The 13859-nt window shown below is 44.7% G+C and overlaps 1 protein-coding gene across 3 annotated transcripts in view; it reads left to right on the top strand.

Moving 5' to 3' along the window:
• Nucleotides 1–432: 432 nt before the first annotated feature.
• Nucleotides 433–13859, top strand: part of Efr3b (EFR3 homolog B) — a 103291-nt gene continuing 89864 nt past the window's right edge. For all 3 annotated transcript variants that reach the window (XM_023711036.1, XM_023711035.1, XM_023711034.1), the window contains exon 1: nt 433–669. In XM_023711036.1, coding sequence (XP_023566804.1) covers nt 516–669 — 154 coding nt within the window. In that variant the 5' untranslated portion in view covers nt 433–515. The remainder of the gene's footprint in view (nt 670–13859) is intronic.

Here is a 13859-nt window from a genome sequence, read left to right as displayed (position 1 = left end):
ATGTCTCAGTTTTAAGTGGGGGACAGAGAAAGAAACTATTTTCCATGTTCCAGTAAATGTGATGGCCACATGGCTACAATACTCCAGTGAGTTCCAGTAGTGCTCGGATTCTCAGTGGCATACTGCATGACAGAATGCAGCTTTGGTAAGCCTGATGAAGACTTTCACTGTTGAGATCGTTTGCAGTTAGCAACTCATGACCTACCTTTTTGGGAAGCAACGGTTACCCTTGTAAGAAATGCTTCTTGGCCTGCTACAGAGACTTGAAAAAGTGAAATTGACCATGGTATCTTGAGCCATCCACCAGGAATTTGGAATCATCTGAGCCACAAGGCCATAAAGGTGGGTGTGGTTAGCAGAACTCTAGAAATCAGTGTGTATAAAAACAGGACTCAGCAGGTCCTGAAGGCACTGCTGTATGTGTAACTCACTGTATGTGGAAGGTTCCACTCACTTCCAGCATGTCAACTCCTGTTGCATTGTGGGTCCTTCCTCAGCCTACATAGCCTACATCTATGTCTCACACAGAGTTAACTCCAACCGGATCTACTAACAACCCTGCTCAGATTAGTTCTAAAGGACCGGATGAGAAGAATGGCTTTCCCGTGGACACAACTTCACACAGCATATCTCCCTCACAATTTTGTTCTGAAGAAGAAATACCTGAAGGTAAGAGTTAATAGTGGATCATGGGCAGAGCATAGTGTGTGTGTGGTGAGGGATTTACTTAGAATAAGACAGTTTAGGGGAAGAGGTATATTGGATGTTCTGTTGGCAAGAAATGATGTCATCACCATGGGCCAAGCCATTTGGAGGAATCATGTGGAATAATCTAATGGAATAAACTGAGTTAATCAGACTACTTGCTACAGAAGTCATTCAGGTTCCTTTTAAAACTCCCCAAAGCCTGTTCAATGGTGTTGAACCAAATGGCCATCCTCATGCTAGGGTTGCAGGCTGTGCATTATTAACTCAATCACAGGGAATTCCTGATACTAAGTTTTACCCAGGTTTTCTTCCTTGCTAGGACAAATACTTTTATTTATCTCTTTTAAGTAAACCCCTTCTAGTCACTGTCTTTCTCAAATCTACTGTTTCATGTATGGTATGTAGTTAAATTCTATTGTTTAATTTACAGGATGTAAATCTTGAGGCAAAATCATAATGAAATGGGAGCAATGGGCATCATTCTGAAATCTTAAGACTTGGAACTGAATTCAAGAACTTATGGGCTTAGGATTTCCTCCCTTTGAAAAGGTATAAGTCTTTTTTTTTTTTTTTTTTTTTTTTGGAACCAGGGATTGGACTCAGACCCTTGCACTTGCCAGGCAAGCTCTTATTCTACTGAGCTGTCTCCCCGGCCCCATAAGTCTGTTTTTAATTGTGGGAGAAACTTTGTTATTATACTAAGCAAGAGAAGTTTTTTTTCTTGAAAATTTTGGAAGAAAGGTAAATGTAGCTTTGGGGTAATTGGGGTAATTGTGCAAGTGTATCTTTCGCCTACTTAGGACCCAAGCCTTTTTATTTTCGAGGAATCCATTTTCCTACTATGAAAACCAAATGGAGGGCTGGCGGTATAGCTTAGCGGATCAAGTGCTTGCTTAGGTAAACTCAGGAGCCAGGGTTCAATCCCTGGCTGTTTGCTGCCGGCCCTTCCTCCTGGTGCACTGAGCCGGCGATGGAGTCCAGGCGGAGTCCAGCACTTGGGAGGCAGAAATCAAGAAGATCGCTACTAAGGTGGGCTGTGTAGTGAGACCCTGAACAAAAACAAAACAAAACAAACAACAGAAAGCAAATGGGAGCAAATCTCTTTCTTCCTTGGCTCTGGTCACAGCACGTGACCTAGCACAGCCAATCAGATGTCACTGCCAGGACTTTGACTTCTGAGGCAGTCGTGAGAAGATTCACAATCTGTTTGTAGTGACAGCATTTGAGTCAGGAGTCCACAAGTGCAGTAGCAGTGCTAACTGCAACAGGAGCAGGAGGCATGATATTTGGCCCAATGGTTGTGACAAGAAATGACCGCAGCCTAAGCAGACAGTTTGGGACATATTCCCGGCTATCTAACATCCTTTGATTTATGTCTTAGATTTTTTTTAAAAATCATTTTAAATTCTTTGTTTTTGTTTTGTTTGTTTTGAGATGAGGTTTCAGTGTAAGGCTCCGGCTGGCTGTGAACTTGCAGTGATCCTCCTGCCTCAGCCTCCCAACTGTTGGGATTACTGTCATGTCCCACCACACTTTTATTTTTAACACAGTATATCCTTACAGTAAGCTCTTTTTTCTTCAATACTTAACCAGAGCTGGTTTCTATTCTAACATGGAGCCCTGGGCAGTGTAAAACCAACTCTCCTCAATGGAGAAAGGGTGCTAGACCCTTGATGCATCCAAGAGCCTCCTGACAGTGGCACTGTCAGGGCGGAGACTCTCCCAGGCTTCTTAGTGCCCTTAGAAATCTCTGTGTCATGACTGCAATACATTTTCAGATCTTTTTCTTTTCTTTTCTTTTTTTTCATTTTCAGATTTTTTTGATACTCGCTTTCCTGAAGTCTATTCATTTACTTTGCCCAACATACCCTTCCTTGGTTATTCTAAGCTGATATTATCTCTTTAACTGTTTCTGGAATTTTCATAGCTACAATTAGCTGGTCAAATAGCTGGGCATGGGGGAGCATGTCTGTAATCCCAGTACTTGGGAGGCTGAGGCAGGAAGATTTCTATAAATATGAAGCCAGCCTGAGCTGCATAGTGAAACCCTGTCTCCAAAACAAAATAAGTTGGCCAGAAATGTTTTCAAAGACTATATTCCTTGTGTTTCTTTTATCTGTTGAAGAAATAAAAGTGTTAATAAGGCAAGTAGAGAACTCCTCATATGATTTGCTTTGAGGGACTCACATTCCTATATATCGAGATTCCTTTGTGCAAGTATTGCTTCACTCGAGAGATGATCAAAAGGTACACTAAGTGTAGTGGAATGTTTGAAAGGGAGCAGTTAGCAACGACAGAAATGACCAGACACTTGGGGAGGTATCACTAAGCAGATTCACAAGAAATGGATGTTACTAGAGAGCCATGTACAGTTGGAAATACAGAACAGAGGACTGGAGTGTTTTGACAGCTGGCTGTTCATATAGGCATATTGTGCTTTGGATCTGCCATGACCCCCTCCCCCCGGCCGCCCAAAGCCTGGTGTATTCAGAGGAAGGACTTGCGGAAGGTGATTGGATTATAAGTGGTACAGCTGACTTGCTGTTAGGAGGTAGCTCTTGGTCAGAGGAAGCAGGTGTGGTGGGGGTCTAACGGTTACTTCTGGTCATCTCCACTGCTGCTGACTGCTCCCTGAGGATACATCTGGAAGGGCCTTTCCTCCTCCCCCAGTTCATTCCGTTTCTCCCTCTTTCCTGACTGCCATGACATGAGCAGCTTTCTCCAAGGCAGTCCCTTCCACCACATGGCTTTCTGTTTGGAACCTGGCCATGGACTGAAACTTCTGAAGATGTGAGCCAAAACAAACTTCTCCTCTTTTAGGTTTATAGATGTCAGCTACTGTGTCTCAAAAATGAAAGATAGAAATATCAAAAGATAGCCAGACTGCGGTGAGCCAAAGGGACCTAGCAGGTTGATCGATGGTATTAAACCACAAGAGTCTGATGCACCTTTCTTCTCTATGGGAAGGGGGGGTCACTGAGGGAAGTGAGATTGTTGGGGCTGTTGATCAGGGATGCCCATCTCCTGGAGAGCTGGCATTTGGGGACCACTGCCAAAGTCAGGTTTCAGTCTGGCCATCTCCATTACTCCTACATACACTTTCTTTCTGAGTGGGTACAGCAGATAAAGAGAGAGAAGGGCTAGTACAGTTTGATCCCCCGAGACTGTGAGCACCCATAACCTCTCTGTCTTTCATCTTTCCCAAGGCCTGAGGCACCTTTGTAAATGACAATTTCCTCCTTAAATGCTTTTTTCTTCCATGCCATGGACATTATGGGCTGCTTGGTTCTTAGTCACCCTACTCAACAATTACACTCAGTTTGGTGCTAGTATTCATCTTTTCATTAGAGCATCTATCAGGTCCCTGTGTGGCATCTGTGGCTTGCACTGTCCCTGCTTCTTTCTGGAATTATCCCTGTTACCACCACCACCAAAGAGGGCTGGAGGGGCCAGGGAGATGGCTCAGTAGAATAAGTGCTGGCCTGGCAAGCGCAAAGGCCTGAGTTCAATCCCTGGTTCCACCAAAACAAAACAAAGAGGTCTGGGGAGCGTGCAGCAGCCTCCACCAGGTACCCACCAGTGTCTTCCAGTAATACAGTTCAGCGTTTCTTTCCATGGTCAGAGGTGGGCCCAGGCCTCTTTCTTCTCAGCAAGCCCTCTGGGGATACTGATACAAGTCAACAGGACCCCTTTGTGAAATACCCCTTCAGCTCTCAGAAGAGCTTCATTTCGTCTGTGGCTCATCTGTTGCCACATCCCAAATATTCCTATAATCCCAGTACTCTGGGAGGCTAAGGCAAGTTCAAGTCTAGCTTGGGTAACTTAGAGAACTCTTGTCTCAAAAAGAAAACAACTAAACTAAACTAAATGTACCTCACAGTAGCTTATCTCCTTGCAATCTGGTACGAGCCAGAAGAAAAAGAACAAAGCTCAAAGCTGGGAAGACAAACCTAGATTGAAATACTGCTTCTACCCTTTAATGTATGTTTAAAGCACACACAAAAAAACCCACAAAAAACTGGAATTGAACTCAGTGCCTTCCCAATTCCTTTTTTATTTTTTACTTTGAGACTAAGTTGCTCTGATGAAACTTGAGCTGCAATCCTCCTGCCTCAGTCTTCCTTAGTGCTGGGGTTATAGCTGTGTTCTACTCCTAGCTGGGATGTCTTAGAAACAACAACAGTGAGTTTCCTGCTAGGCATGAGTTTCCTGCTGTGTTGATGTCTGTCATCCCAGCTATTCAAGAATATTGCCTGAGCCCAGGAGTTGAAGGCCAGCCTGGGCAACATAGAGAGATTCTATCTTAAAAAAAAAAAAAAAAAAAAAAGCATCCTAATTCCAGTCTACATAGTTCATAGAGGCTTAGAGATAGAGTAAGAAGCTTCATTCAATTATTATGTCTTGAGTACTTATTATATGCCAGGCACTGAGTTTTGGGCTTGGAATATGCCTAATACCTAGTAGGAAATTGGTAAACATGAGTTTCCCCAACCCCAGCTCATAATTAACCTGAAGGTCACTGTGTGAGTTCTCTCTAGGCCTTGTACCTAGTCCAGCTGCTTCCTACCACTCTTAGATTCCTGAGAAATGACATAGGACACATTGCAAATGCAGTTCTCCTCTTGATCTACTCTGCTGCCAGTCTGTAAGTAGAAAACTCCCGTGTACCAAGCTAAGCAATGTAGAAACAGCTCCTCTCTCCTTTGCCTATGCAGCTGGGAGGCAGAGGAAGCCCTAAGTCGACAGCATGGAGTTTCCTGCCCCTTGGGCCTGATTAAGACCTCTAAATCTGAAAAGAGTCCCAAGCAGGAGGTGTGTGTGTGGTCTACTTTGGGTCACGATAAAGGCCACTTCCTGAGGGGAGGAGAAAGAGAATGCACAGGAACGCAGATGACCTTTGTAATCATTTCTTACTCCTTTCTGGAAAGATTAGGAGGGGGAGAGACTGTTGTACAGACCTGTCACACATCTTCAAGGCTCTAAATCCGGAAGAATCTTCATGGAAGGGGTAGTCGTGAGGCAGGAAGGCACATGTCTGGACATTGTGACCTGCTCATTCTCTAGCCATCGCCCTTCTGATCCTCTTCCTCCTCCACCTATTGTAACAGTTCATACTGGTGATGGCCTACTCAATGTCCAGCTGCAGAAAAATTCTCCTCACTGACACTGAAGAAAGACCACACTCCAGACCTGGTACTCAAGATCCCTAAAAGTAGACAGAAACCTGTTTTCTTGCGGTGTCTCTCAGCCTGTCCATTTAGCAGGTTCACATTCCCATCACATGAGCCAGTAATTGGTGGTGACTTCCCAACCCCTGCCTTTGCTCATGTTATAGTCTTCTTTAGAATTTTCCCTCCCACCTTTCCATGTCTTTTCCCAACCCACCCAGGTGGAGTTTTCCTTGGCTCCTCCTAGGACTACATTTCAACTTGTCTTCTGATTCATCATTTTTCTGGCTCAACTCGTTTTCTCTGCTAGACTCAGTAGACTGGATGACAAGAATGATCTTATTTCTCCTTCTGCAGATTGTCTTGCTGGTAGTAGACTCTCAATAAATGCATGTTCTGTAATTTAGAGCATGGGTGCCACCCTACCAGACATCAGATATTAATGGGCACCCGAGTTGGCAATGACTTTGTTACATGTATGATGGTATAGAGACGTCTGAACTTCTCCATTACTTTTGTTCTATAATCTCTGAGCATCCTCTTTCTTGGGTCATGTTACAAGGCTGAATTGAGCTGTCATTCTTGAGTCAGAAAAGTAAGAGTTAGGCTAGAGATTTAAAAGCTGAGAACTGGAGCTGAGTCTCAAAGAAGAATCTGGTGAGGCAGGGATATAGCTCAGTGGTGCAAATGCCTGGCTGGCAAGCGCAAGGTCCTGAGTTTGATTCCCAATCCAAAAAAAAAAAAAAAAAAAAAAAAGGAGTCCTATGGCCAAGCAGAGTTTGGGCCAGAGATGCCTAATTACAGAGCTATAGAAGGCTGAACAGATGAATGTAAAAATCATATCCTTTAGTGCAAAGAAGGGTGATTTCCAGTCCAAAGCCAACACAAGGCATCAAGCAGGGGTGAGAGAGGCAGGGTTTGGTTCAGGTAGCTCAGCAAGACTTCCTTGTGAGGTTTACATCTGGCCCATCTCAAGCTATGGCTCCTTCCCCACTAGCACCACTATTCAAGTTTCTTTCTTCTTTTTTTTTATTTTGCCACAAAGTATGTTTTTATTCTTAGAAGCATACTATAATTTTTTAAATTCATTTTTTAAAAATTAATTTCATTGAGAAACAAATAGCAATGAGATAGTTTCAAAACAGGTTAGTAGGACAGTTAAAATAATGAGTACATTGCATGTTGTTGTCTTCATAGTACCAATATTCAAGTTTCTGAGCTCAGCTTCTTACATGTTCTTGGAGCCAGGTCTACAATTTCCAGGAAGCATTTATCTCCCTATTCTTCCATCTTATTTGAATAATCTTTTGATAAAGTAGGCCAGACTCTGGACAGGCCCACCCCTCTGGCTGTGGTGAGATGTAGGTCTCCTTAGCCCCAGCCCAAAAAGCCAGAGCTGACCTTCTCAGATCACCCACCTGAGCAGTACTCACTTCCCATGCCTCCCTCTCTCTTCCAGCCCTGCCTATCACAGGAAGACAAGATGGAAATCCTGGGCTTCCTGCCCCACTGAGTGTGGGTAGATGTGGGCTCCCCAGTGAAAGCAGGGATGACACAGGCTGGAGAGGGCTACCAAAGGGGAACTAGCACCTGCTGACAGCTGGCAGCCAGGGAGACGGAAAGCTGGATTTCCTTGGTCTAGGGCAGAGTCTTGGCAATGGTGTAGCGAGGCCTGTACTTTTTTTAACCAGAAGCAAGTGGACATGGATTGAAATTTCATATGGGAAAGGAACTTCCAAGGACCAGAGAGGGTAGCATCTAGAAACAGTGAATTGGCCTTGTCCCAGTAAGACAGGCAGGAATCCAACGTAGTGAAGAGCCTGGCAGCTGGCAGAGCTTTCTTGGTGCTTTTAAATCTCAATGTGTCAGCAGTCAATATCTCAAAGTCCTCTCATGCTGTGGTCAAATATAATTGTAAAATCTGGTCGGTAATGGCCTTCTCCACCTGGACACTGCTCTTTGTTCAGCCCCTGCAGCAGTCCTATAGCTCAAGGTGACCACAGCAATCTTGGTGACAAAAGCACAACCCACTAAGCCAGCTGCCTGGCTGGCATGGTGGAGACATGCTCTTTAAGCCTTGGGGACTTCCTGTTCCTACACCTGAGCATTGTTTTTATAGGCTGTTCTTTCCCTGTGGCCTTTGATAAGTAGGTCAGCATAGTTAACCTGCTTTAAGGGAGAAGTGCCAGGGTTCAAGCACCCAGCCTGGAGTCAGGACGCCTGGCTTCTATTTCTGGCCTCACCGCAGAACAGCTGTGTGACAATCCTTATAACCTCATTTCCCCTCTGGGACTCCCTGGGCCCTTCTCCAAGTCTTGAGATTGAAGCTTCATTCTTTGGGGCCATCCTCTTCTTCCTGTTCCTTCCTCCTACTGCAAGGGCTGCTCAAAGCTGGTGCCCAGATGGAAGCTGCTGTAGGTGCTGTGCCTTAGGAGCTGAGAGGCTTTTGTGTGGACACAGTGTCATGAGGCTGAACCTCAGCAAGCTAGACTCCTAGATGAAAGGATAGGCTCTCATGTCTTGTGAATCCAGATGCCCAGATGTAGGTGAAGTCTTCTACGTTTCATGCAGTGGCCATATCTCATCTTCTATTTCTAAGTCTTCCTTCTCTGGAGCACAGGAAATTTGACCTCTGGTTTATAAGGAAGCTCTGGACCTTTGTGTGGTGCTTGTTCATTGCAGAAGTGGTCATTGGAGCTGTCACTGCCAAAGATGTTCTTCAGGGTGGCCACGCTGATCAGGGTGTACTATTTTTTTTCTTTTTCTTTTCTTTTCTTTTTTCTTTTTCTTTTTCTTTTTTTTTTTTTTTTTTTTTTTTTTTTTTTTTTTTTTTTTTTTTTTGTGGATCTGGGCATTGAACTCAGGCCCTTGCGCTTGCCACGGAAGCGCTTATTCCACTGAGCCATCTCCCCGACCCTCAGGGTACACTTTGACCAAAGAATAGTAAACTTTTCCTAAGCTTAGTTCTTTTGGCCTAGGTCAGCCAGTCTCAGGAAACCTCCTGGGCTCCTACCAACAATACCCAGCCATCCAGTGATGACCCGAGAGGGGTGCAAGTTAAGGACCTGGTTCGGTCTAGACAGCCTGATATCCTAATGGAACAGGGGGTGAAATACGTATGAGGCAGAGGAGAAAATGCAAGTAAAGCAGGGAAGGGGCAGGGGGCTTTGGATTGCCAGGAAAAAGCCTTGGGTTTAATTTCGATAGTACTTGGATATCAGCATGAGCTGTCAGGTGTTGTGCCATATGGAAATCACATGTTGGGCAGAGTGTTCCAGCCTTGAATTCCTGCTCTACCATAACTGCAGCATTGTCTATCTCTCTTGGTCCATTTTCCTAGCCATAAAATGGGAATGGAAGTATAGATGCTCCTCCACTGACAGTAAGTTCCATCCTGATAAAAGCCATTGTGAGTTGAAAATGCACTTAATCCACCTACTCACATCCTAACTTAGTAGTGCAGCATTCTATGGACCGACCATGGGGCTGACTGGGAAAGGTGACTTCATGTCACAGCCCAGCCCCAGGAGGGAATGTAGTACGTACCATATGTTGCCAGGCCACAAAGAGATAAAAATGGAAGAAGTTCCTTCCAAGGTCTAGTATGTTCATGCCGTCACAAAGTTGGGCCATGGTAAGTCTTGGACAATCTATACTGAGTCCTATAAAAAGGGCCTGGCATAGACCCACTGCGTTTGGGAAATTCAGTAAATGGGCCTTACTTCCCACTCTCCTTCCTGTCAAAGCCATCACCTTACTTTGGATCTCTGCAGAGAAAGTAAGATCCTACTTAAGGTGGCAATCCCAGTTCTGACTTTCCCTCCTCTCCATAGCCCCATACATAGCAGATTTCTGTTTGATGTCTCTTCCCTGACAAGCACATTGCTCGGGAGACTGTGTTAAGTTGGCTTCCTCGTTATGTAACACCACCACTGTGAACTCTTGACAGCACTATTTCCTGCACAGTTCTGGGGGTGGAAGTGGGGGCAGATGGGGTGTGTGTCCTGGGGATTGAACCCAGGGCCTCATGCATGCAAGGCAAGCACTTTGTCAGGGAGCTACATACCCAGTCTCCCCCTCCCCACTTAAATTTTGAGATAGGGTCTTGCTAGGTTGCCCAAACTTGTCCTTCTCCGGACTCAGCCTGTGGGGTAGCAGACATCACAGGCATGCGCCTTTAGTTCTTGCACACATTTTATCTAAACATTGAAACTACCACTCAGAGAAGCTGGGCACGGGCTGATTCCTTCACCACAACACATACACAAAGCCCAGAGGGCAATGTTGGAGGTTGAGTTCATTGGAGAGCAGGGACTGGAGGTTTTTTCCCATGGTTCTCACAGGTGCATGATGGGTGGATGAAGCTCCCGGTGGAAAAGGCTTATGCTGGCACACAGAAGGCCTTGGGCACCTGCGCCCATGCCAAAGGGTACAGGTGAGCCAGTGACCCTGCTTTTTCCCCTGAGGAACCTCATACAAGGAGATTTATTTGGGAAAGCATAGTGGGAAAGTGGGAAGAAAGACCTCCTCCAGGCCTGGTTCAGTCCTGGGGATGGAACAGTACCCTCTAAAATGTGATACAAACATTGGTTGCCAGATAAAACACAGGTGAGTCTTGAGTTTTAGAAAATAAAAAATTTTAGCGTAAGAAATTCTCAAATGTTACATCATGAAAACATTACAGGGGCTGGTGAGATGGCTCAGTGGTCTAAAGCACCTGCTTAGAACAAGCTAGGCAAAGCACAGGGACCGCGGTTCAATCCCCCAGCACCACATGCCAGCCCCGCCCCCTGGTGGGCTGAGCTGGCCACACACACACACACAAATAAAAATAAAAAAAAAAAAAAAAGAAAACATTACAAATGTTTGCTTATGTATTTGAAATTCAAACTTCCTTGGGCATTGTATGTACGTATGTGTATGTATTGGTTTTCTGAGACAGGGTCTCACTGTGTAATTCAGGCTGGCCTTGAGCTCACTACATAGCCCAGGCTAGCCTCAAACTGTCAGTAATCCTCCTGCCTCAGCCTCCAGAGTGTTGGGATTACAGGTATGTGCCACCGTGCCCAGAAGGCGTCTTGTATTTTTATTTGCTAAATCTGGAGCTTGGGAGTGGACACGAAAGCCTTCAGGTTGGGTGCTCAGGTTCTCCCAACAGGCCTGAGCCTTGCTGTCACTTCTGTCTCCCCTTCAACTCTGCACCAGCCAGACAGGATCCCACACCATGCCTCACATTCCCTCTACCTGATACCATCTCTGACCTTTGCAAATGTCAGTCCCTCTGGCTGGAATTATTTACATTATCTCTGCATTTGGAAAGACTGCCTGTCCTCTCAGAGCCTGTCTTTTTTTCCTTTTGTTTTTTGAGACAGGATATGGGTGTGCAATTCAGGCTGGCCTTGAGCTCACTGTGTAGCCCAGGCTGAGCTCAAATTTGCAGGATCCTTTTGCCTCAGCCTCCTGAGTGCTAGGATTACAGGTGTACACTACCATGCTCAGCTTTTGCGCTTTATGTTTTGAGTTCCTCATTTAAGAGGAAGTGTGGGACATTAATTAGACTTGTCTGTCTGATTTATTTCACTTAACATTATCCACTCATCTTGAGGTGCATCCATTTACCTATAAATGCCTAAAATGGTTTTTTTTTGTTTTGTTTTGTTTTGTTTTTTGTTTTGTTTTTTTTTTTGTACTTTTAGGAAAAGGTCTACGGTGTGTACAGGGTCTCACTACTAGATTGGACTCATAGTGATCCGCCTGTTTACAGCCTTCCCAGAGCTGGGATTACAGGTATGCGCCACCACTCCCAGTCTCTAGTTTATCTTTCTTTCTTCCTTTTTTTTTTTTTTTTTGCAGAACCGGGGATTGAACTTGGGTCCTTGCGCTTGCCAGGGAAGCACTTATTCTACTGAGCCATCTCCCCGGCCCCTAGTTTATCTTTCTTTATGGTAGAGTAATTCCATTGTGTATAAATACCTCATTTTCTTTACTATTCATTGTTGATGGACATACAGGCTGATCCCAAGGTTTAACTGTTATAAACTGTGCTGTTCTAAACATGGGTATGCATGTATCCTTTTAATATGATGTCTCCAACTCTTTGGAAAGATATACAGAAGGGGAATAGCTGGGTCAAATGGAATTTCTAGCTTTAGTTTTCTGAGGAATCTCCACACTGACCTCCAGAGTGATTATACTAATTTATGTTCCTGTCAGCAATCTAGAAGGACTCCTTTCTCCCTGAAGCCTCAGCAGTATTATTACGGTATTTGATTCTTAATGGTAGCAATTCTTTCTAGAGTAAGCTAGAATTTCAGTATCTTTTTTTTTTTTTTTTTTATACTGGGGATTGAACTCAGGACCTTGCACTTGCCAGGCAAGCGCTCATTTTACTGAGCTATCTCCTGAGCCTGAATTTCAGTATAGTTTTAATTTGTATTTTCCTAATAGCCTCACGATATTGAACATTTTTTTTCACTATTTATTGGCCATCTGTACTTCTTCTGAGAAGTGTCTATTCATTTCGCTTGCCCATTTTTTAATTAGCTCTTTTACATACTTTGTGGGGAGCCTTTTTTATTTTTGTAGTTCATAATTTTAAAAAGGACTGAGGATGTTCTTTAGAGCCCTGTATTTAATCCCTTATATGAAGTATGAAAGAAAGAGTACAATAACACATGAAGCACCCAAACCAAACCAATAAATTAACCTATTAACCTAGGAGCCCTCTGAATTTCCAGAGGTCTGCACCTCTCAGGCAGGACTGACTATGCTGTTCTTTGTCATGCAACATTTCCACCAGAAGTGCCTGCTGCTCCTTGAAGGCCACTTTACTCCTGAAGGCAGATCTTGTACCTGCCTCTGCTGCAAACACCAAAGTTTCCTCAGCACATATTTATTGTGTTGAAGGGAATGGTGGGTAGGAGGGAGCATGTCTGGATACTCCAGATGCCAGACTTTCCTTCCTGCCCTGACTGGGGTCTCTATCACAGGTCACTTGTCTTGTTCTGTCCTGCAGCTAGAAACAGAGGACTGATGTTTTGGGGTCACTGGAGGGTCTACACTAAACGTGAGCTCCGGGAATCTTCTCAGGGAGTCTAGGGAGTTTCTGAGGCACTCACGCTGCTAAGGGAGGCACAGAAGGAAAAGAAAACTTGGAAACAGGGAGTGTGTACTGTGTGAGGAGGGCGGCGTGGAGATGATGCCAGAGAGAAGCTGAAAACATAGCTTTGGGATACAGCAGAGACGGTACTGTTTCAAGAGCCCAACAACACGGATATTCTCTCTGGTTTTGTCCTTGTCTTGGAAGGAAAGAAAGAAAATAAATAGTGAGAGGGCCACAGTGTACTTCTGTGTAGGTTTCATTCAAATTTCAGTACAAAAGTAAGGTTCAGAGAGGGTAAATGCCTGGCCTAGAGATAGGCAGCCCAGTGTATTTAGGAAATAGAACACACATTAATGAAGCTCTTAAGGTTAAATGAAGTAAAATAAAGGGCATAGCACTATTTTTAAGGTTCTCTCCTCTCTAAGTTTTACCAGTAGGATACTTCTACCACTAGGAAGAAAAAGTAATCCTCAACTATGGTGCAAAAAGAGAAAGCAGGAAATAGACACAGTAAGGCCAGGGACGCATGAGATGTAAGGCTGTAGGTAGCTATGTAGGGATATTTTCTGAAACAGATGACAAGAGCACCAGGGTGAGGGGCATGGGCCTAAAGCTTCTGCCCTGTCTGTGTCTGTCTCTGACATGGTCACAGGTAGGGTGGAATTCAAGTCGATCTTGGGACACAGCTGGGGTGGTCCTGGAGGTACAGTCTGCAAATTTAAATATCTGCAAAATTAGACATTTGGGAAAGGAAAAGCAAAGGGACTTCCTGTAGCACCTGGCGTTGGGAGTGGGGCGTGTTTCCTGCGTACCCGGCCCAGGAAGGATGCCCTTCGGCAGCAAACAAACGCGCCTTCGCGGCGGAGGGCTTCCTAGGAGAC

This window comes from Octodon degus, unplaced genomic scaffold (assembly GCF_000260255.1).
Source record: "Octodon degus isolate 3935 unplaced genomic scaffold, OctDeg1.0 scaffold00019, whole genome shotgun sequence".
Lineage (NCBI taxonomy): Eukaryota > Metazoa > Chordata > Mammalia > Rodentia > Octodontidae > Octodon > Octodon degus.
The sequence above is the reverse complement of the archived record's forward strand: the minus strand, read 5'-3'. Positions and strand labels throughout refer to the sequence as shown.